Here is a 25,060-nt window from a genome sequence, read left to right on the forward strand (position 1 = left end):
GCCTAAAATATTAATCATTTCAAGCATAAGTGAGCTTCTTTCATCACTATGAGGGTTACAAAGCTTTGTCAAGTCATTCAGGATCAACTTTTAGCATGTGCCATAGTATGGTGGTAACATCTCTGGTAGAAAATTAAACTATTTACCCAGGAGGAAAATAATGTATCCCTTTGTCTGGCTTATTATCTTAGTTATGTACTACTTTATGAATCAGAAACGTTCAGAAAACTATGCTGACGGAGCAATAGAAAACAGCTAGAATATAAAACAGTAAGTGCCATTTCACAAGAGTCCTGTGCATCTCTTATTTGAATATTGGGCTTAGGGGACATATGATACATTTGTGGACATTTAAAATCATTTGGAAAAAGGTTTCTCAACCTCTGTGCCATTGACATTTTGGACTGGATAATTCTTTGTTGGGCGGGGCTGTTCTGTGCATTGTAGGATGTTTAGCAGTGTTTCTGGCCTCTACCCGCTAGACGCCAGTAGCACCCTCCAGCCGTGACAGTCAAATGTCCCCTGGGCATCCACCACTGACTTAGAGGTTTGCTCACCTTCTAACTCCTTTGTGGTAGTAGAGGGAACACACCTCAGTCTCATTCAACAGAAATGAAACCCAACAAAGGAAGTAAAAGAAATGGTTATCATTAAGCAAAACCACTTGGCAATCAAATGGATGTATTTCTCCCCACGCCCCCAAATCAGACCCCCAAGGCACTTCCTCACAGAACGCCGACCTAAAACTAAGGATTTCAACCTTCTCAGACATCCCACACCAGAGGGAAAAAAAATGCCACACAAGAGTCGTCATACACACAGGAGTACCGGTGATGGCATGGTTTCCTTGTTACAAATTTTTCTCCGGAAGCTAGAACACCCTCTGCTGGGAAAATAACATGTGCAATAGCAAATGAGAAAAGAACTCACTGTTTCCAGAAGCGGCTTTCCGGAATTTCGTGAGGTCAACGTGCGGCGGCCTGCTGGGTTTTTGTGGAGGGGGGCCCAGGGTAAACAAGGGGGGCAGGGGTTTCCGCTTGGGGGTGGCTGAATTCTGGTCCTCCTTTTCCTTTTCTTGACTTTGGCCCCAGGGCCCTGCCACTGTCCGCTTCGAAGGTGTCTTCAGGAGCTTGGCAGGAGGAGCCCCAGCGGCCGGCTCTTCCAGATTCATTTTGCTCAGCAAGACGTGCCTAGCAGCGTCTACCTTCCTATCTTCTCTTTTCTCTTCAGCATTTTTGGAGAGGCCTGGGGCCCCTCTGCTTGCAGCAGGTTTCAGAACGACTCCAGGAAAAGGAAGACTTGACGTCTCGCCTCCATGCTCTCTATTCTCTAGGTCGTCCCTGGCTGGTTTCAAAGGGCCGGCTTTGGCCTTGGCTCCCAGGAGGGCCGGGGGGCCTCTCTGTTGAGCCCCAGTCTTGGTGGGGCTTTCGTCTTCCTGGGGGTCATCTGCATTCAGGGATGGCTTCTGGCCAAAGACGGGTTTGGGGAAGAGGGGCTTGGGGTCCTGATCTTGTGAGGCTGACATAAACTTGCCTTTAGCCGCAGCCAGCTTTGGGAAGACTTGCTTCGGTTCATTTTCCTGGGCTGGATGATTTGACCCCGGCTTGGGGCCTGGTGGCTTAAAGTCATGGTCTTGGTTTACACTGTGAAGTGAAGGCTTATTCCCAGGAGGCCGGGGAACCGCAGGTTTGGAATCTTCTTTGTGCAAGTCGATGGGCTTGGGGCCTACAGTTTTCAGAAATCCCGGTTTCACCTCGGGGTCTCTGGTGGCCGAGTTGGCCTGCGGTCCAAACCTGGGACTCGCTCCAGTCGGCTTTAGAAATGGAGGTTTGGGCTCCTTGTCAGGCTTTTCCTCAGAAGAAGGTTTTACCCCCAGAGGGGGCTTTGGGGACCCAAACTTGGGCACACTGCTCGGTCCTGCAGGAGGGCTGGCATTTCCTTGGTTGTTGAATAAGTTCTTTTTGGCCTGTACTCCTGAAAGGGAGTTTTGGCCCGGGACCTTGAAGGGCCTGCTGTTGACCGAGACCTGGTCCATGGGGTTGCCCCCTGTGTTAAACTTCGCCATGAGGGACTTCACATCTGCTTTCCCATCCTGCAAGCACAGGGAACAAAAACTCACTGAGAGCCCAAAGTCTCACTTGCACAACTTAAAGTACTACGCTTTAAAGGGTTTCCTGGTTTGAGGCCTGCAGCGTCGCTGATTGGTTCGTGAGATGTTGTAACATTTATCTTCCTCTATGGCAAAATAAGTTGTGAGAATTTCTTGAAGGGGGAGGGCTATGATACTTAGACTTTTTTTTTTTTGGTTGTCTTAGACTGACTTGCTTTTTGTTGTTGTTGTTAAGTCACAGCTTATCTTTTCCCCTTTCCTCTCACTGGTTCTCTAACTCTCTTGTTGGATTTACTCTGAACTTGGTATTTATGTGTTTTGTTGAACTTGAAAAAATATGAAAGTGACTAACAAATGACCTCTTCCATATTTTATAGCTGAGCCTCTTAAATAGAAACTGCATTTAAAAAATGAAAGCACGCGCTTCTGTAAATCTGGGTTGCATGCTTTACACAGCATAGCCACGTTTGACATTTCTGTGTTTGCAAGCCTGTTCTTGTTCCCACCTATATATAAGGTCCCTCTGTTTGCTAACAGGGAGATGTGGCAGAAAAACCCACTCATTTTTATACATAAGCAATAAAATGAGTTTTTCTACTTATTGATACATATTTAGTGTAAATGATTCAACTGGAACCAGACTAGCAGGCAGACTGCGCTCATTTTCAAGGGGCATAGTCTGGAGCACACAGGGCAGGTGACGAGGAAAGAGCAGGGGCAGGCTGGAAAATCTCATTTCCAGATGCTGGTTTCTGCAGTCTCTGTCCCCCTGGTCTAGAATTAGGGTATTACCTAGTAAAGAGGGCGGGCAGTCACCTTTCTCTGTGACTATAATCCCATGTAACCTGGAAGAATTCATGGTGGGTTTGCTTTTTCTCTCAAAAGCCAAGAGTTGAACTTTTCTAGTTCTCTTAGGAATATTTGAAAATCTGAGGCTTAGAAAAAAAAAAAAATCACAGGTAGCCACGACAGTTTCCATTTTTTGCTTTAAAATTCACCTAGAAAACGTTTTCTTACTTTCTATCCTCACCTGTCATTGCCGAGCGTATTTCTTCTCTCAAGGCTCCACTCAGATACCACAAAACCAGATCCTGTCCGGTTGGGAAGAATTGCTCCCTCCTCTTAACTCATGTAGCACAGCAGGCCCTGCTACATGCCCCTGTGTTACTTCCTTTCCTGATAATAAGAACCACCGTTTAGCGTGTAAACACATGTGCTTGATTCTGAACTAGGCAAGTTATCTATGTCACCTCATCTCATTCTTTTGGATGATGGCATTATTTAACTCCATGTCACAGGAAAAAGGATTGAGGTTGAAACTGCAGGAGGACCTCATGTAAGAGCATGGGAACTCGGTTGGAATCCTAGTTGATTAGCAGGGCCTCAGTTGCACAATCTGTACAATGGGAATAAGAGAGCATATCTGCCAGAATTGTCATGTGTGTTAGAGACAGAATTTGTAAAGTGCTTGCCGGGCCCTCAGCCTGGGCTCAATGTAAGGAGATTATTATTATTAGAAACGTTAAGTAGCATATTCAAGGGCTCACAGCCAGGAACTGTGAGGACAGGGATGCAGACTCAGGTCTGTCTCAGGCTCCAAAATCCAGAAACTGTCTCATTCCTCTTTGTATAGAACCCTCGGGATTCTAATATATTTGGGAAATTGTTCAGGTTGGCACTGAGATGAATACTGTGAATGGTGATTTTAAAAGAAATGGTCCCTTCAGCAAGAGTTTCTCTCCGTACCAAACTATAGTCTTTCAGGACTGGGGTAAGGAACCTAGGCAGGAGGCGAAAATGAGGTGAAAGGAGCAATTTCCAGCTTGGTTTTGCTCCTTTAATTTACTACCCTGTATCCAAGTTGCTGAAAATATCTTGTTTTCTACCTTGCCTCCCTTGACCATTTTTTTTATCCCCATGATTTTCTCAAATCTTCAAGTAATCCCGGAGGTAATAGGCAGGAAGGCAGCAGAACCAGGGAGAGTTTGGGTGCTGGCAGAGGGAACAGGTGAAGATGGGTCCTACCCTGTGCCTCCTGGGAGATCATAGATGCAGAGGACTTTAAACCTTAACACAAGATGCATAAAAAAATATCAATACAAAAATTTGCTCCCCACCTGGAAGAAAGTCTGTCTCTAGGGAAGAATCTTTTATTCTAGACGCACTCTATATTTTGTAATTTATATTCTAGATCTACAATTTAGTCCAGAATGATAAGAGGCTGCAGAGTAGAGTGGTTAAGAGCATCGACTAGGGAGCCAGGTTTTGAGTCTGATCAGCTATTTACTGTAAGGTGAGGTACATAAGCTCCCTGGGCCTCAGTTCGCTCACCTCTATTAAGGGAATAATAAAGTCGTGTCATAGGGCTTTAAAAGAAATCAATATCTGTAAGGCACTTTAAAGAATGCCTGGAACCTGGGAGGGTTTCCTATTTTTATAAAGAAAGTGAAGACTTAGAAATTATCTATTCCACCTCTCTCACTGCATTGGTGACAAAACAGAAACTAAAGGATTTAAGTGATATCCTATTTAGTCACAGCAACTTCACAACTTGGATTTCATGGGGGGAAATCCATGAGACACACTAACACATTGTCAAACTGCACACCCTGCTTTTAGTTTAGAAAATATGGAAGTGGTTGATTTGGAATTTAAGTCCCAGATGCCAACTCAAAACCAGGAGGCAGTGCAGTATCATGGTTAATAGCAACGTCTCTGAAATCATTGACTTGGGTTCCAGCCTTGACTTTGCTACTCACTAGCTGTGTGATCAAGCAAATTACTTAACCTCTCTGAAACTCAGTTTTCTTTACCTATAAAATGAGAATAATGAGTACCTATTTCTCACCGGGTTTTGTTTTTTAATTAGGATTAAATGAGTTAATGCATGTAAAGTTCTTAGATCAAGAATTGCATGTAATATACATCCAAGCATTGTCTGCCATCATGATTTTTTTTTTTTTCGAATTCACTAGTCACATAACATCATTTCTCCAGGAGACCAAATTCTGAAGTTACAGTCATTAATGTTACGTCTTAATTTTAAATTAATATGACTGAAACAAACATACTGCTGGATAACATCATAGAGTTTATGATGTTTGAGTTTGGTTTCCCCCCCCACTCTGAAACTTTCAACTGTATGTTGAAAGACAGGGAAAGAAAGAGCCACAGGTTCCTACCTGGGACACACTGAAGAAACAGTAACAGCATCTGAATTTACTAACATGTCTCGTAAATCAATAGCCTGAACTCTACAACTATTTAATCTCTTACACTGACTGCTTAGCTTTAGAGGTTTTTAGTTGTTACAACTCTTAATAAGTTTATCAGATAAAATTTTCAACACCCAGATTTGCCCTTAATCTTAACAATAATAGCTAGATTTCTTTCTTTATGATAATGATAGAAAGGCAAAAATGATTAAAAATTGTTTGACATTCTCTCATTCTCATTTCATTCCATTTTCTAGGGCTCTTTTTACTTTAAAAAAGTTTAAAAGAGGGTAAGAGCAATGTATTTTATGAAAGAGGGAAAAGTAAGCCTGCTCTAAACCCTGACCCTCCAAGCCCTCATGCCCCAGTTCTATGGGGATCATAAATACTGACTTATCAGTACAGTACAAGTTCATGCCTATTGTTCTGGAATAATTATTAATAATGCTCCCTTTTACTCTCAAAATTGACCTGCTTTAAACAATAAATTACATGGTGAACTTACCCAGTTCCTCTCTAGAGTCAGTCAACCACTGTTATCAGCTTGTTATGTATATTTCTAACTGTGCATATACAAATATATAAAAATGAACACACATGCACATCCTTTCTGTCCCCGCTTTTTGCACAAATGGAAACCCCTGCTTTGCACCTTGCTTTTATCCTGAACTGATACTAAGTTGCTACACACCAGCTCAGCTGGATGTGTTATCAGCAGCCACTCTGATTGCTTGGTGCCTGTGCAATTCCAGTTGTTAAATATTTTCAATATTAATTCTCCTTTTTCCCCCTTGATAATTGGATCCATATCAGTGCATATTATTTGCACCATCTCTTAAAAAATAGACTTACTTTCTTTATTTTTTACAACAGTTTTAGATTTACAGAAGAATTCAGAAGATAGTACAGAGAGTTCTCACATAATTTACATCCAGTTTCTCCCTTACTAACCCCTTACATTAATTTGCAGGACCTCTGTAAGTTTTAATGATTTAAAGATCTGGCTTCTGTTTATTCTTAAGAAGAGGCATTTCACAATCTAGGAGATCTCAGAGTTTAAGATATTTAAGTAAAACAAACATTTTATTTTGAAATTTACTTGAAATTTACTTTCCAAATTTATTTGAAGCAAATTGTTATTAATTCCAGCTGTTAATGAGTTTGTGCAGATCTTTCTCCACTTATGATAGTTACATCCAGATAAACCCATTGTAAGTTGAAAATATCCTAAATAGAAAATGCATTTAATACACCTCACCTACCAAGCATCATAGCTTAGCCCAGCCTACCTTAAACGTGCTCAGAACACTTACATTAGCCTATAGTTGGGCAAAATCATCTAACACAAAGCCTATTTTATAATAAAGTGTTGAATACCTCAGGTAATTTATTGAATATTGTACTGAAAGTAAAACAGGATGGTTGTATGTGTATGGAATGGCTGCAAGTACATGGGTTGTTTACCCTCATGATTGCACAGCTGACTGGAAGCTGTGAGCATCACGAGAGAGTATCGTACCACATGTTGCTAGCCTGGGAAGAGATCAAAATTCAAAATTCAAAGTTCGGTTTTTCCTAGATGCATATTGCATCATTATAACGTTGAAAAATCCTAAATCGGACCATTTTTAGTCGGAGAACGTCTGAACGATGTTTAGCCAAAACTACTCCCGTGCATTGCTCTATAATTATACAGGTGTAATTGTAGAGATGCTCTTGACAGAAATGAATTTCCTTTAGCCTCCATGTTTTCCCCTTCCTCAGAATTATATACCTTCACTAACATAAACTTAACATGCTTTTCACAGTCCCTGGGAAGATGCAAAAATGCTTTAGCTATATCCTCTGTACTTCTAGTTAACAACTCCAGATTCCAGAAAATCTTTTTTGCTTTCAGCAACTTACCTAAAGGCAATAAATCAAGTACATACTTAACCAAAGGCTGAGATGGCATTTAGAACAGACATCAAGAAACTACACATCAAGAAAATGTTTTCTTTTGCAGCTAGTTCATCTACATATTTTCATATGGAAAATTAATAACATTGGTAACTGGATTTTGTTTGGTTTTGAATATAACCTGGGCATTAGGTTAATCCAGCTGTTCTCAAATTGGGGCAATTTTGGCAATGTCTGGAGACATCTTTGATTGAAATGGCCGACTGAGAAAGTGCTCTTGACAACTAGTGAATAGAGGCCAGGGCTGCTGCTAAACATCCTACAACGCCCAGGACAGACCCCGAAACTAAGAATTATCAGTCGAAATAGTGCTGAGATTGAGAATCCCTGAGCTAATCCTCTTGCTCCTGAATAATTGGAAACATCTTACCAGAAATTCTGCTTTTAATTTTTATAATGTAATACACTCTAAAACCTACAAATAACTGTAGAGAAACTAATAATACAAAAGACTATCACTAGATTGTTTTCAAAGTTCCTTGTCTTTGAAAGTCTCATCTTTGCAAAGTTTCATTTGTAAAGCACAAAAGAAATAAAACACCCATGAGGGCTTCCCTGGTGGCGCAGTGGTTGAGAATCTGCCTGCCAATGCAGGAGACACGGGTTCGAGCCCTGGTCTGGGAAGGTCCCACATGCCACGGAGCAACTAGGCCCGTGCGCCACAACTACTGAGCCTGCACGTCTGGAGCCTGTGCTCTACGACAAGAGAGGCCGCGACAGTGAGAGGCCCGTGAACCGCGATGAAGAGTGGACCCCACTTGCCGCAACTAGAGAAAGCCCTCGCACAGAAACGAAGACCCAACACAGCCAAAAATAAATAAATAAATAAATTAATTAATTAATTAATTAAAAAAAAAACCCATGAATCGTGGGTAACTAATGAATTTAAAATAACTTTGAGCCTAATTTTACCTCCTTAATATGTGTTAGTGTCACTTTTGTAATTAAAGCGTGAGGAGAATGAACCACTCTTATGGATGCTGTTATTCTTTCCTAAATAGAACCCAAGGAATAAGAGAAGAAAATGATTTCACTTGATTGCATCTAATGCTTTTAATCATGAGGGAGTTGGTAAATAACAATAGTTTATCCAAACTGGTCTCTTTCTCCCTCTATCTCTCTGACTCTCCTTCTTCTTTCTTTCTTTCATCATTGATCAATTTTACCATGTGTAGGTTTTCTTTTTTTTTATTACTATGTTGAGATAACATGTCAATACTCATGATTTATTTGGTCTGAATTGCTAGTGCTTCTCAAGGAACAAAATTAGTTCCTACCACCGCCACCATTGTCCAGAACAGAACCCCAGATAGAGGGGCATCAGCTGCATCAGGCTGCAAGGAGATGCATATGTAGTGGGAAAATGTTCCAGGAAGCCCGTCCTAGTCCTGCCCAGCACAGGTGGAAGAGGAAAGAAGGCAGGTGAGGGTGGCGTGCTGCATGGGAGAACACAGCTTCTGCTGAGGTGATGGCTCATGTTATTCAAATTTAGGATCCACTCAGCCCAGGATTGACCAGAGGTATAGCAAAAAGACAGAAAAGATAGTTCTTCTGTAAGCCAGATAAATTTACCATCCTTGAGGTAGGAAGCAGGCTGGTGAGAATTTGGAATAGACTCAAGCAGTTCAAACTTTCATAGAGCAATAGTAGTATTTAGCACCATGGATTTATATTGCCTAGATTAAAGAAAATAAAACAACAGATATATTCCTCATGACCAAGCCAAGCCCTCCCCTACTTCCCAACACACACACACACGCACACACACACATAGTGATAAGTTGTCTTTTCAAAGTGACTTGATCTGCTATACCCAGTAAACTTGGAAAAGGGACTTTTTTTGGGGGGGGGTGGATTATTTTAGTCTGAAAATAAATTTTCTTAGAACTTCTATTGTTAGAAATTATGTAATAAAACGACTTTAATTGCTTTTGGTTGTCAAGATAGAGTTAGTGGTTGAAAATACAGTACTTATGACAATGCTTCACAAGAGAGTAGATGGCAAGCTCCACTCTAGACACTGAAACTGCAGTAATCTTTTTTTCATCCCTGTTAACACTGTCTAAATATTTAGGTACTTAATGAATCATAATTTATGTATTTAATGTGTGTACTCTGTTTTCTTAAGGAGATGCAAAAGCAGGGACCTGGTTTTATTTTATTCCTCGAAAACAACCCCCCTCTGCCACCCCCTACCCAAACAAGCACTCCCATAACGCCTGCACATTTCTTTCCATAATCGCTATTAAACATATGGCTGACAGGCTGAATTTACTCGAATTTCTTCATGACTGATCACACATATGAAAGTAGGAAAAAGGATTTCCTTAGCCTCTTAAGGAGCGTTGAACCCAGTCATGAATCTATTCTCGAGAGCTCCTTGCTTAACGGAATGTTTACTTCATGGCGAATGGGCTGTGATGGATTCCAGTTGGCTGAGCCTCTGACACTGAAGGGAGCATCAGGCCCCTCTTCAACAGGATGTGGGAAGGTGCTTCTCACCACAAATTGAGTTCTTGGGGTGGGAGTGGACTGCTGCAGGCTGGGCAAAGCATAGGGAGGAGGAGCTGGCAGTGGGAGAAGTGGTGGCAGCCCCGACTGTGACAACCCCTTACATTTTTGTCAGTGACTTGTGAAGGTGGAGAGGGAACTGCAGACCACACCAGCCTCGCGTTGTGAGGTGAAATACAGTAGGAAGAAAACACCTGGAATGAGTGGGGTCTCTCCGGGAGCTGTGTGTGCATGGCTTCGCTTGACGCAGGTCAATGTGGCCTTTCTTTCCTCAGGAGGCTGGCCTGGGCATCTTAGCAGAAAACCTCTGCAGATGTCACTGTGTATCATCATTCCCTCTTGTGGGATCTCAGGCACTTGCTGCTCTGCACTCTTTCCTGGTTCCTACTGGGTTCTCTCTTCTAGGGTGAATTGAAGTAGAGGAAGCCAGGTCACACAGCAACTGGAAAAGCTTAACCAGTAAAGACCCACCTCCCCAATGCTGTGGCACCTTGAACTCTCCAGGTATATTGATCAGTTAGGTTTTGGATACCCTTTGTCTTTAAAGACAGGCTTGAAAATCACCATCATTCTACAAATTAGAATCTTCAAACCTCTTCCTGGTCATCTGAACAAATAGCTCCTGCACAAATACAGTTTTGACTTTGGCATGGTCTCTGATGGCTTAACCATTAATGGATGAGGAAATTACCTATGACTTTCTATGTATTTCTGAAATTTGTTCTGCTGTAAGTTTTTGACATCTTGATGTTAATGGAATGGCGATAGGATGTAGATAATATAGAACAACAAACAGTCCTGACGCCATGTGTTTTTGTTATTCCATTTTATATAGTTTTTATAGCAAATTTATCTTACATTTGCTTATGATATAATTCACTTAGCCTGCATAAACTATACCAAGTCAGAGGATAAGCTCGGAGGAATTTACATTTTGTCTAATGAACTTGTAGATAATTGAAGTATTTTCATAGATCTCTTCCTAGGGGCTTATTTGGATATTAGGATAATATTTAATGTCCACATCATAATACAAGTCCTTTCATTTTACCTGTACCTCCAACTCTGTCACCTCAAAGAGATCTTATTTTCGTCTACTATTTCTAAAGGTTATTCTATTTTCATATAAAAGGAGTATAAACCAGCAAAAGAAAACTCACTTTTCTAAAAACATATGAAATTTGAAATAAAACATTCTTGATGGCTGAGAAAGATACTCCTTGGCATAGGAAAAATAAGATAGAAATGTCCTGCTGTCTTTTATTCTCAGCCCCCAGATCCCTCTCAACACACGTAAAGACACCTTGACACCCAGCCTGGGATTTGAGTTCCTTTCTGCAGTTGACAAGAACTTAGAAACTGAAAGTGCGGGGGTGGGGAAAGGAGGCCATCTGTGGGGTTTTCTAGACACTTCCTTCCCAGCGTGTGAAAAGTTCTGTGTGAAGAGAACTGCTTAGAAGAGGAAGATTTCAACAAGCCCATCAAGACAGGGGGCGGCACTAACAAAAGATCAAGATGAAAAAAAAAATTAATTACATGGGACTGAGTGAACTGATGAGGATGATTATAATTTTTGTGACTTTCTGTTTGAATAAAAAAAAAAAAAAAAAAGACAGGGGGCGGCAGCTCGTCAGCGAGGGAGCCAGAATGTGATTTGAGGAAAATAAAAACTAGATATAAGAAATGGAGGGCGGGGCTTCCCTGGTGGCGCAGTGGTTAAGAATCCGCCTACCAGTGCAGGGGATCTGGGTTTGAGCCCTTGCCCGGGAAGATCCCACATGCCACGGAGCAACTAAGCCCGTGCACCACAACTACAGAGCCTGTGCTCAGCCTGTGCCACAACTACTGAAGCCCACACACCTAGAGCCTGTGCTCCGCAACGAGAAGCCACGACAATGAGAAGCCCGCTCACCGCAACAAAGAGTAGCCGCCGCTCGCCCCAACTAGAGAAAGACTGTGCACAGCAAAGAAGACCCAACACGGCCAAAAATAAATAAATAAATAAATAAAAATTTATTTAGAAAAAAAGAAAAGGAGGACTATGGAAGATTCCACACACAGAGATGGTTGATATTTCAAACCTCAGTCTACAGAATATGTGGAATCCTTTCCCCACACCTCTCAACTCATTTTTATTCTATTTGTTCTCCTTTTGAACTTGGAAGAAAATGCATTCAGTATTTTGTAATCAGGATTAAATAATATAATCACATCACAGTTCTGACCTCACTTTTTCTCTCCTCTAAGTCACAGCAGCAAGACTTTGCCAGGAAATGAGCAATTTCTCTCACCTTTGTCATCATGGGGCTCTTTACTGTCAGTTGCACCTTTCCTCATCAAAACTGTGATGTTCTCAATGTCAACCTTTCCATGATGTATATCCTGCTCCTAACACCTAGCCACCCTCTTTTCCCAGGCGCCCTCAATTTTCCAAGGTGTTACATGACTTCGGCTGCTCTGGGTTTTCACATTCCCTCTCATTCATGCATTCCATCATTCCCTCCTGAGGGTACTGGTGATTCCTTGCTTATGTGCTAGTTCTAGTATGTGGCACTTTGCCACTATCTAGATTAAAGTCTGTGCTTTACTAAGATCGCTTATTCCAGGCTATAAATGATCTCAATATTTTTCTATGAACACTTGTACATCTGGCAAAAAACATTCTGGAGTTTGGTATTTTACACCCATTACTAACTCTATTATTAGAACTAGTAATCACATTTAAAAACAAAATTCCATATATAATATCTCTTTTGATCTTCCCCAAAGCCTGGTAAATTCTTATTGTTACAGAAAGGTAAACGGAGTTCAAGCACATGGTAGAAAGGAGATCTAAACCCAGAGTTTCTGATAAGTCCTGTGTTTTCCCAAATACATCATAGGATCATGACTTTCTTTCTTTCTTTCTTTATATAAATATGTTTTTTCTATTTTTTTTATACAGCAGGGTCTTATTAGTCATCTATTTTATACACATGAGTGTATACATGTCAATCCCAATCGCCCAGTTCATCACACCACCACCCCCACCCCCCTGTGGCTTTCCCCCCTTGGTGTCCATACGTTTGTTCTCTACATCTGTGTCTCAACTTCTGCCCTGCAACCCAGTTCATCTGTACCATTATTCTAGGTTCCACATATATGTGTTAATATACAATATTTGTTTTTCTCTTTCTGACTTACTTCACTCTGTATGACAGACTCTAGATCCATCCACATCTCAACAAATGACTCAATTTCATTCCTTTTTATGGCTGAGTAATATTCCATTGTATATATGTACCACATCTTCTTTATCCATTCATCTGTCGATGGGCATTTAGGTTGCTTCCATGACCTGGCTATTGTAAACAGTGTTGCAATGAACATTGTGGTGCATGTGTCTTTTTGAATTGTGGTTTTTACTGGGTATATGCCCAGTAGTGGGATTCCTGGATCATATGGTAATTCTATTTTTAGTGTTTCAAGGAACCTCCATACTGTTCTCCACAGTGGCTGTATCAGTTTACATTCCCACCAACAGTGCAAGAAGTTTCCCTTTTCTCCACACCCTCTCCAGCATTTGTTGTTTGTAGGTTTTCTGATGAAGCCCATTCTAACTGGTGTGAGGTGATACCTCACTGTAGTTTTGATTTGCATTTCTCTAATAATTAGTGATGTTGAGCAGCTTTTCATGTGCTTCTTGGCCATCTGTATGTCTTCTTTGGAGAAATGTCTATTTAGGTCTTCTGCCCATTTTTGGATTGGGTTGTTTCTTCTTTTAATATTGAGCTGCATGAGCTGTTTATATATTTTGGAGATTAATCCTTTGTCCGTTGATTCGTTTGCAAATATTTTCTCCGATTCTGAGGGTTGCCTTTTCGTCTTGTTTATGGTTTCCTTTGCTGTGCAAAAGCTTTGAAGTTTCATTAGGTCCCATTTGTTTATTTTTGTTTTTATTTCCATTCCTCTAGGAAGTGGATCAAAAAAGATCTTGCTGTGATTTATGTCAAAGAGTGTTCTTCCTATGTTTTCCTCTAAGAGTTTTACAGTGTCCAGTCTTACATTTAGGTCTCTAATCCACTTTGAGTTTATTTTTGTGTATGGTGTTAGGGAGTGTTCTAATTTCATTATTTTATATGTAGCTGTCCAATTTTCCCAGCACCACTTATTGAAGAGACTGTCTTTTCTCCATTGTATATCCTTGCCTCCTTTGTCATAGGTTAGTTGACCATAGGTGCGTGGGTTTATCTTTGGGCTTTCTATCTTGTTCCATTGATCTATGTCTCTGTTTTTGTGTCACTACCATATTGTCTTGATTACTGTAGCTTTGTAGTATAGTCTGAAGTCAGGGAGTCTGATACCTTCAGCTCCATTTTTTTCCCTCAAGACTGCTTTGGCTATTCGGAGTCTTTTGTGTCTCCATACAAATTTTGAGATTTCTTGTTCTAGTTCCATAAAAAATGCCATTGGTAATTTTTTAAAAAAATTAATTAATAAATTTTGGCTGTGTTGGGTCTTCATTTCTGTGCGAGGGCTTTCTCTAGTTGTGGCAAGCGAGGGCCACTCTTCATCGTGGTGCGCGGGCCTCTCACTATCACGGCCTCTCTTGTTGCAGAGTACAGACTCCAGACGCGCAGGCTCAGTAGTTGTGGCTCACGGGCCCAGTTGCTCCGCGGCATCTTCCCAGACCCTGATCTTCCCAGACCAGGGCTCGAACCCGTGTCCCCTGCATTGGCAGGCAGACTCTCAACCACTGCGCCACCAGGGAAGCCAGCCATTGGTAATTTGATAGGGATTGCATTGAATCTGTAGAGTTTTGGGTAGTATAGTCATTTTCACAATATTGATTCTTCCAATCCAAGAACATCGTATATCTATCTCTCCATCTGTTGGTATCATCTATAATTTCTTTCATCAGTGTCTTATAGTTTTCTGCATACAGGTCTTTTGTCTCCCTCGGTGGGTTTATTCCAAGGTATTTTATTCTTTTTGTTGCAATGGTAAATGGGAGTGTTTCCTTAATTTCTCTTTCATATTTTTCATCATTAGTGTATAGGAATGCAAGAGATTTCTGTGCATTAATTTTGTATCCTGCAACTTTACAAAATCCATTGATTAGCTCTAGTAGTTTTCTGGTAGCATCTTTAGGATTCTCTACGTGTAGTATCATGTCATCTGCAAACAGTGACAGTTTTACTTGTTCTTTTCCAATTTGGATTCCTTTTATTTCTTTTTCTTCTCTGATTGCTGTGACTAGGACTTCCAAAACTATGTTGAATAATAGTGGTGAGAGTGGACATCCTTGTCTTGTTCCTGATCATAGAGGAAATGCTTTCAGTTTTTCACCATTGAGAATGATGTTTGCTGTGGGTTTGTCGTATATGGCCTTTATTATGTTGAGGTAGGTTCCCTCTATGCCCACTTTCTGGAGAGTTTTTGTCATAAATAGGTGTTGAATTTTGTCAAAAGCTTTTTCTGCATCTATTGAGATGATCATATGGTTTTTATTCTTCAATTTGCTAATATGGTGTATCACATTGATTTGCGTATATTGAAGAATCTTTGCATCCCTGGGATAAATCCCACTTGCTCATGGTGTATGATCCTTTTAATGTGTTGTTGGATTCTGTTTGCTAGTATTTTGTTGAGGATTTTTGCATCTATATTCATCAGTGATATTGGTCTGTAATTTTCTTTTTTTGTCATATCTTTGTCTGGTTTTGGTATCAGGGTGATGGAGACCTCATAGAATGAGTTTGGGAGTGTTCCTTCCTCTGCAATTTTTTGGAAGAGTTTGAGAAGGATAGGTGTTAGCTCTTCTCTAAATGTTTGATAGAATTCACCTGTGAAGCCATCTGGTCCTGGACTTTTGTTTGTTGGAAGATTTTTAATCACAGTTTCAATTTCATTACTTGTGATTGGTCTGTTTATATTTTCTATTTCTTCCTGGTTCAGTCTTGGAAGGTTATACCTTTCTAAGAATTTGTTCATTTCTTCCAGGTTGTCCATTTTATTGGCATAGATTTGCTTGTAGTAGTCTCTTAGGATGCTTTGTATTTCTGCGGTGTATATTGTAACTTCTCCTTTTTCATTTCTAATTTTATGATTTGAGTCCTCTCCCTCTTTTTCTTGATGAGTCTGGCTAATGGTTTATCAGTTTTGTTTATCTTCTTAAAGAACCAGCTTTTAGTTTTATTCATCTTTGCTATTGTTTACTTTGTTTCTGTTTCATTTATTTCTGTTCTGATCTTTATGATTTTTTCCTTCTGCCAACTTTGGGGTTTGTTTGTTCTTCTTTCTCTAGTTCCTTTAGGTGTAAGGTTAGATTATTTATTTGCGATTTTTCTTGTTTCTTGAGGTAGGCTTGTATAGCTCTAAACTTCCCTCTTAGAACTGCTTTTGCTGCATTCCAACAGTTTTGGATTGTCGTGTTTTCTTTGTCATTTGTCTCTAGGTATTTTTTTTATTTCTTCACTGATCTCTTAGTTATTTAGTAATGTAGTGTTTAGCCTCCACGTGTTTGTGTTTTTTACGTTTGTTCGCCTGTAATTCATTTCTAATCTCATAGCATTGTGGTCAGAAAAGATGCTTGATATGATTTCAATTTTCTTAAATTTACTGAGGCTTGATTTGTGACCCAAGATGTGATCTATCCTGGAGAATGTTCCATGCGCACTTGAAAAGAAAGTGTATTCTGTTGTTTTTGGATGCAATGTCCTATAAATATCAATTAAATCTATCTGGTCTATTGTGTCATTTAAAGCTTCTGTTTCCTTATTTATTTTCATTTTGGATGATCTGTCCATTGGTGTAAGTGAGATGTTAAAGTCCCCCACTGTTATTGTGTTACTCTCGATTTCCTCTTTTACTGCTGTTAGCAGTTGCCTTATGTATTGAGGTGCTCCTATGTTGGGTGCATATATATTTATAATTGTTATATCTTCTTCTTGGATTGATCCCTTGATCATTATTTAGTGTCTTTCCTTGTCTCTTGTAACATTCTTTATTTTAAAGTCTATTTTATCTGATAGGAGTATTGCTATACCAGCTTTCTTTTGATTTCCAATTGCATGGAATATCTTTTTCCATCCCCTCACTTTCAGTCTGTATGTGTCCCTAGGTCTGAAGTGGGTCTCTTGTAGACAGCATATATATGGGTCTTGTTTTTGTATCCATTCAGCGAGCCTGTGTCTTTTGGCTGGAGCATTTAATCCATTCACGTTTAAGGTAATTATCGATATGTATGTTCCTATTGCCATTTTCTTAATTGTTTTGGGTTTGTTTTTGTAGGTCCTTTTCTTCTCTTGTATTTCCCACTTAGAGAAGTTCCTTTAGCATTTGTTGTAGAGCTAGTTTGGTGGTGCTGAATTCTCTTAGCTTTTGCTTGTCTGTAAAGCTTTTGATTTCTCCATCGAATCTGAATGAGATCCTTGCCGGGTAGAGTAATCTTTGTTGTAGGTTTTTCCCTTTCATCACTTTAAGTATATCATGCCACTCCCTTCTGGCTTGTAGAGTTTCTGCTGAGAAATCAGCTGTTAACCTTATGGGAATTCCCTTGTATGTTATTTGTCATTTTTCCCTTGCTGCTTTCAATAATTTTTCTTTGTCTTTAATTTTTGCCAATTTGATTACTATGTGTCTCAGCGTGTTTCTCCTTGGGTTTATCCTTTATGGGACTCGCTGTGCTTCCTGGAGTTGGGTGTCTATTTCCTTTCCCATGTTAGGGAAGTTTTCAACTATAATCTCTTCAAATATTTTCTGTGGTCCTTTCTCTCTTCTTTTCTTCCCTATAATGCGAATGTTGTTGTGTGTAATGTTGTCCCAGAGGTCTCTTAGGCTGTCTTCATTTCTTTTCATTCTTTTTTCTTTATTCTGTTTTGCAGCAGTGAATTCCACCATTCTGTCTTACAGGTCACTTATCCATTCTTCTCCCTCAGTTATTCTGCTATTGATTCCTTCTAGTGTAGTTTGCATTTCAGTTATTGTATTGTTCCTCTGTGTTTGTTTGTTCTTTAATTCTTCTAGGTCTTTGTTAAACATTTCTTGCATCTTCTCAATCTTCACCTCCGTTCCTTTTTCTGAGGTCCTGGATCATCTTCACTATCATTATTCTGAATTATTTTTCTGGAAAATTGCCTATCTCCACTTCATTTAGTTGTTTTTCTGGGTTTTTTTCTTTTTCCTTCTTCTGGTACATAGCCATCTGCCTTTTCATCTTGTCTTTATTTCTATGAATGTGGTTTTTGTTCCACAGGCTGCAGGATTGTAGTTCTTCTTGCTTCTGCTGTCTGCCCTCTGGTGGATCTCTTTCTTTCTTGTGTAGTTAGTATTTGGAGTTTAAATTCTCAGTTCACATACAAAACTTTTTAAGTTTCCTTTTCTGATACAAAAAATTTTCCACCAAACTCTCATAATTTACCTTCTGTCCAAGTATCCCTAATCGTGGCAGGTGATGTGTTAACATTTGTTCTACTCAGAGGATGAGATGAACAAGGAGACAGGAAAAGGTGTAGTGGGTGTATGGCTCTGGCCAGAACATGTTGATTGACTTTGCAACATCACAGGCAACCTGGAAAGGGGAAACAACTAAGAGAAGAGAAACAATGCTGCTTGCTTTTTTTGATGTTTGGTCTAAGGGTGTCTTGGTGTGGGGGTGGGGTTTTAGGCAGGTGACTGTATTAGTGTCTCTTTCCAGCAAAGATCTGCCCCTAGAGTCCATAAAATGAGTCATCCAATTGTCAGTTCAGGGACCTGGGGCACCATTCTGGCTCATCCAGGGTCCCCCAGGGATGGTGTTGATTGCTCACCTGGCTGCAGCTTAAAGTTTATTGCCCAAGTGAGGTTGAAGATGGATGTGAACTGATGTGAAAAAATTGATCTTATATTTTCCCACAGTGAGATGTTTTCTTTCTTTTTTTCTACGTTACAATGATTGCAAGGGCAAAGTGAAAATGACTCAATCCCTCAAACCATACACAAAAAATAAATTCAAAATGGCTTAAAGACTAAAGTATAAGACATGACACCAGAAAACTCCTAGAAGAGAACACAGGCAAAACATTCTCTGAACATAAATTGTAACAATGTTTTCTTAGGTCAGTCTTCCAAGGCAATAGAAATAAAAGCAAAAATAAACAAATGGGACCTAATCAAGCTTATAAGCTTTGGCACAACGAAGGAAACCATAAACAAAAGAAAGACAACCTATGGACTGGGAGAAAATATTTGTAAACCGACAAGGGCTTATTTCCAAAATATACAAACAGCTCATGCAACTTGATACCAAAAAAACGAACAACCCAATCAAAAAATGGGCAGAAGACCTAAACAGACATTTCTCCAAAGAAGACATAAAGATGGCCAACGTGTACATGAAAAGATGCTCAATGTTGCTAACTATTAAAGAAATGCAAATCAAAACTACAATGAGGTATCACCTCACACCAGTCATAATGGCCATCATCAAAAAATCTACAAACAATAAACGCCGGAGAGGATGTGGAGAAAGGGGAACCCTCCTACACTGTTGGTGGGAATGTAAATTGGTACAGCCACTATGGAGAACAGTATGGAGGTTCCTCAAAAAACTAAAAATAGAACTACCATATGACCCAGCAATCCCACTCCCGGGCATATACCTGGAGAAAACCATAATTCAAAAAGATACATGCACCCCAATGTTCATTGCAGAACTATTTACAATAGCCAGGACATGGAAGCAACATAAATGTCCATCAACAGAGGAGTGGATAAAGAAGATGTGGTACATATATACAATGGAATATTACTCAGCCATAAAAAGGAATGAAATAGTGCCATTTGCAGAGACGTGGATAGACCTAGAGAGTGTCATACTGAGTAAAATAAGTCAGAAAGAGAAAAACAAATATCATATAATATCACTTATATGTGGAATCCAGAAAAACGGTACAGATGAACTTGCAAAGCAGCAATAGCGACACAGATGTAGAGAACAAACTTATGGATACCAAGGGGGGGAAGAGGGGGTGGTGCAGCCCAGTGTTCATTGCAGCACCATTTACAATAGCCGAGATGTGGAAGCAACCTAAATGTCCATCAACAGATGAATGGATAAAGAAGATGTGGTATATATGTATGTGTATATACATATATATGTATAAAATGAAATATTGCTCAGCCATAAAAAAAGAATGAAATAATGCCATTTGCAGCAACATGGATGGACCTAGAGATTGTCATACTGAGTGAAGTAAGTCAGACAGAGGGAGGCAAATATCATATGATATCCCTTATATGTTCTAAAAAATAATAAAAATGAACTTATTTACAGAACAGAAACAGACTCACAGACATAGAAAACAAACTTATGGTTACCAAACAGGAAAGGGGGGAGAAGGGATAAATTAGGAGTATGAGATCAACAGGTACACACCACTATGTATAAAATAAACAACAAGGCTTTACTGTATAGCACAGGGAACTATATTCAATATCTTGTAATAGCCTATAATGGAAAAGAATTTGAAAAAAGAATATATTATATATATATATATATATATAAAATATATATCTGAATCACTTTGCTATACAACTGAAACTAACACAGTATTGTAAATCAATTATACTTCAATTTAACAGAAAAGAAAATGACTCAAAAGGGAGGAGAAAATGACATTTCAATAAGATCAAACTTACATGTAAACATCTTACTGTCCAGATGAAATTTTGTTTGATTCAAAATATTTTTTTAAACTTTTAGAAAAAATTAAATGACTTACATATAAGTGTGGCTAAAGTGTAACAATGGACCAGTGTCAAATTTCTAATATGAATAAAACCAGTAAAAATGACTTGAGAGGTACAAGCATACTTGTCACTGACTAAAGTTATTTTTTGACTGATAAGGTAAATAAAGGTATTTTGGATGTCCTCTTTGAGGTGAAGACAAGGAAAGAGGAAGGCAAGAAGCACAGGGTGTGGTAGAATCACCCTGGAGATTTTTTCAAGCTGCACATGCTAAATGTCCCAACGCATCCTGCTTTGTTTCTCTAAAAATTTCTTTATGGAGAATCACCAGCCCAGCCAGTACAAATGGGAGGGTGTAGAGTCCCCTGGTATATCTGAGTACAAAAATGATGCAAAACCATTGGGATCCTGGATCCCTCTTGCTCTTATCCTCACATCTTTATTGATCAACTCCTGCTAACAGAGTTGCAGAAATTCAATGGCAAGGCCTGGGATATCTTTCGGGGCTACCCTGATTCAGCATGGGTAAATAGAACTGGGGTGCAGATGTTGACTGCTTGTCTTTCTAAATTTCCCCTCTGTCTTCTGTGCTCACTAAGTGGGTTCAATGGTAGCAATCTCAAAATATATGTCCATGTCTCAGAACCTGTGCACATGACCTTATTTGAAAAAGGGGGTTTTGCAGATGTAAGGTTCATGTGAGGGGATTATCCTGATTATCTGGGTGGCACTAAATCCAATGACAAGTGTCCCTATAAGAGGAGAATACAAGAGAGGAGGAGATGGCCATGTGAAGGTAGAGGCAGACTTGGAGTGACGCAGCCACAAGCCAAAGAATGCCGGCAGCCACCAAAAGTTGGAAGAGGCAAAACATGGATTTTCCTCTAAAGCCTTTGGAGGGAGCATGGCCTTGTCAACGCCTTGATTTCAGAACTCTGGTCTCCAGAACTCTGAGAGAATAAGTTTCTGTTGTTGTAAGTCACCTAGTTTGTGATAATTTGTTATAGGATCCACAAGAAATTAATACACCCACCCTCACAAAGATCCAAAATGCCTTTGTTCTGTATTTCTATAAATGTCCAAGCACTTGCATGGATGAGGTTTAGGATGAAGGGCAGAAAGTCTTGTTTCATGATTATCTTTACTGAGCCACCATTTGTTACCACCCCAGAGCAAGGTGTCCATGCTGGGATGGCCCCTGGCTTGGAACAACAGAGTGGGGAATTAGTTATATGCAGTAGGTGAGCTTTGGTGGCATTTAACGTGCTCTTGGAAGAAAGATCAGGTACTAGTCGAACCAACATTGGTGGCACAGACTTGGCAATACTACTAATAAAGTATATATTGAATTTATACAGCTCAGTGGTTTTGCTGGTTTCCTGTCCATGTAAGGAGGCTAGTTAGCAGAGATTAAAAAAACCAAGCAAGTTCTGAACCCTCCAAATGTATCAGAGAAACCCCAGACCGGCTTCTGATGGGGGAATATTCTTCAGCTTCTAGAATTTCCCTTTGGATTCTCATCCCTGCCCAAACATGTACTTGGTCTATTCCTAGTGGCTGATACAGAGACAATTCCAATCTCTATTTCTCATCAGTCAGCAACTATAGAAATAAATGCCTGGGACATGCTTGACCCTGGGCTTTGGTAAAAGGAAAGATCAAAATGGGCCTTAAAGGTGGGCCAATTTTAATGGGAAGACTTACCTTAGACTCACAGTGTTTGAGAAAGAAAATAACCTTAAACATCAGTGAATTCAAGCTCTTCATTTTACAGGAAAGGAAACAGGGTAAGTGATCTGTCCAAAGTCACACAGCTACTTAGTGGCAGAACCAGAATCTGGGTCTCCTGTTTGTTCGTCCACTGGGTCCACTGTCCTGTGCTACCTGACCTGTGAGATATCAGCTTCTACAGCATCTTCCTTTTAAAAACAGTCACGACAATAGATAATGCTATGGATTTCCTTCTTTGCTAGGAGCTCATAATAAACCATGAAGAAGTTATTGTTATCCCCATTTTATAGAAAAAGAAACCAAGGCATGGGGCAGTTCAGCAGTTCACCCAAGGCCCATAGCTGGTGAATGGCAGACCCCATCCCCCCCCATTCAAACTCAGATCTTGATTCTGGAACCACGGTCTTAGCCACAACCCCTGGGACCACAGCCTTAACTTTGCCAGTAGGCTACGGTCCTCTCCCACATTCTTGTTCTTAGAAATGTTCACCCAGAGGCAGCCTGTGCTAACGCCTCAGACCAGTGAAAGGTTTTGTCTACTTCCCCTGACCTCTCTTTCTTTCTCTCTCTCTCTCTCTCTCTCGTTAACATAGGATTCCAGTAGTAGAAAGAAAACATGACTTTTAAGGCACAGTAAGGCTAGAACAAGCTTCAAAGCAATCGCGTGCACTTAGCCTTCGCGCCACTAGGTGGCGGTGTGACTGCTCGATGAGGCCGCCATAACTTTCAAAACCACCTTTACTGAACTTCGAGTCCAGGAAAGGGGCCTCGGGATTCCCGCAGGAGCTGGGAAACAAAGTGCACTGGTAGTTAAATAAATGGATGGAAATAACATGCAGGCAGCATGGATTTGCACTTTTAAAATAATTTCCCAAGAGAAATGGAGTCCTTCCCAGACATTTCTCTTTGAAACAGAACGCTAACTTCTCCAGGGTGTCCAATGAATACACCGCGATTCCTTTGAAATTCATGATCAACTTTAATGGAGCATTTTTAAAGATGTGGTTTTATTGGAAGGAACAATCTCGTCCTCCTGCCCCTCATTTATCATTAATTTCTTGGAGCATCAGAATCTGAAGTTTGTGCCCCATCTTGTACATGCACGTATTTTGATCAACATAAAACCTCCCCAGACAGTTTCTCAGCATGGACAGAAAAGCACAGCCATGATTTTGCTTTATGTTCATAAACCCATCTATTTTTCTACACAGAATAATCCCTAATGCCAAAATATTTAAAGTGGCAAATATTAATGATCTCATTATATATTAGTACACAATAAGTATATATAATTTTATACTCACAACAACCCTGTGAGGTAAGTACTACTATTATCCTCATTTTTTTAGAGGAGAAAACTGAGGCACAGAGAGGTTAAGTGGCTGGCCCAAAGTCACACAGCTGGTAGGAGACAGAGTAAGAGGCCTATGCTCTTCTTTTAATTACCTCATTGTAAGTTTAGTTAAAAGGGGGGAGGGGCGGGGAAAGGCCCTGTGATTCTTTTCATGAGAGGTAGCAATTCATACAAGAGGGCCAAAGTCTCCAACTAAATTTTGGAGGTACCGGTTGCTCTGAATAGATTTCCTCGGATGACTTGTAGCACTTTGTCATCATTTGTCCTACTTTGCCAGGATTCCTTCTGAGAAGGCAGGGTTGATGGCAGCAGAGCCCCCTTTCCCTAGTCTGTGTAGGAATTCCACATGAATCCCCACTTCCTGCCAGCTCCTTAAGCTTTGGGGGAAAGTGAGATTTGTTCTTCTTCATCGAAAGGTAAGCACAAGCTTGTCAGCAGCCAAGATGAAATCAATCGTTCTGTGCCCAATTAGGACCGGGGCTCTGGTTTTGTTGCAAGACTTCATTTAATACCAGCAGCACCAGAGGTTGGAACAGGCATGTGTGAGAGGCCCTATCCAGTTATGAAACAGCAAGTGACAGACACATTTTCATCTGCTTATCACCCTTCTGGCTACAATGAGGCTGAGTTGTGGTGTCTGATGCCCACCTCTTCTGCTATTTGCCAACAGAACATGCTTTTCTGTCAATGATTCCAGCCAGCACAATCTGTGCTGCCAGAATTTGGAGGCGGTACCTTTTCCTGCTGTAAAAAAAAAATCACACATTGGTTTGAAAAAGGAAACCTGGATAGAGCTGTTACCTGAACTCCTGAAGAATGAAGTGGGAGGGTGGTCTCATTGAGTAGGTCTTCCTGGGACCAGGGGCTGGGCTCCCTCACTTTTGGCTGTTGTGTCTGCTCGGCATGTAGAATCCAAGCCCTGTGGCACTTTCTGAGCCCTGGCCGGGAGATGTTCAGGGGAATGGTTGAGTGATCCACTCTTCCCCGCTCCCCGCCCCACCAGGCTGACTTAGACAAGAAAAGTTCTATTGTGCCCTCAGGATATTGAGTAAGAAGGAGGAGAAAGAGGGGAACTAAAAAGAGTCTATTCAGTCTGCTTCTGCTGACAGTCCGACCAAGCATGTGATATTTAAAAGGGCAAAACCAAGTCAAGGCTCTTCTGCTGCCACCATGGTTGTCAAAGGGAAGAACCTGGAAGGCCTTTGGTTCTGTAATCTGCTTGCACACCCGGGGTTGTCCGCCTGCCGTGGAGGTCAAGGACGGGGGGCTGGGACTAAGGATGTCCACTCCAACATGTGGAATGTTTGGGACCCAATTGCATCTGTAGTTGGGAGGTGAAGTGGGCCGCTTGACGGCAGGAACTGAAGGGGATTGCAGTGGGTGGAAAGCCCAGTGGATTCACTCTTGTCTGTTCTTGGTTAGACTTTTCTTCAAACTCTGGAGAAAATGGAGTATTCAAATGACAATCCA

At 40.5% G+C, this 25,060-nt stretch overlaps 1 protein-coding gene across 2 annotated transcripts in view; it reads right to left on the minus strand.

The window, feature by feature from the left end:
* FYB1 (FYN binding protein 1) overlaps positions 1 to 24,443 on the minus strand; it is a 118,499-nt gene extending 94,056 nt beyond the window's left edge. For both annotated transcript variants that reach the window (XM_036845486.1, XM_036845487.1), the window contains exons 1-2: positions 24,392 to 24,443; positions 931 to 2,092 (exon numbers count right to left, since the gene is read on the minus strand). In XM_036845486.1, the coding sequence (XP_036701381.1) occupies positions 931 to 2,065 (1,135 nt within the window). In that variant the 5' untranslated portion in view covers positions 2,066 to 2,092; positions 24,392 to 24,443. The remainder of the gene's footprint in view (positions 1 to 930; positions 2,093 to 24,391) is intronic.
* Between the last annotated feature and the right edge of the window lie 617 nt (positions 24,444 to 25,060).

Source organism: Balaenoptera musculus, chromosome 3 (genome assembly GCF_009873245.2).
Source record: "Balaenoptera musculus isolate JJ_BM4_2016_0621 chromosome 3, mBalMus1.pri.v3, whole genome shotgun sequence".
Lineage (NCBI taxonomy): Eukaryota > Metazoa > Chordata > Mammalia > Artiodactyla > Balaenopteridae > Balaenoptera > Balaenoptera musculus.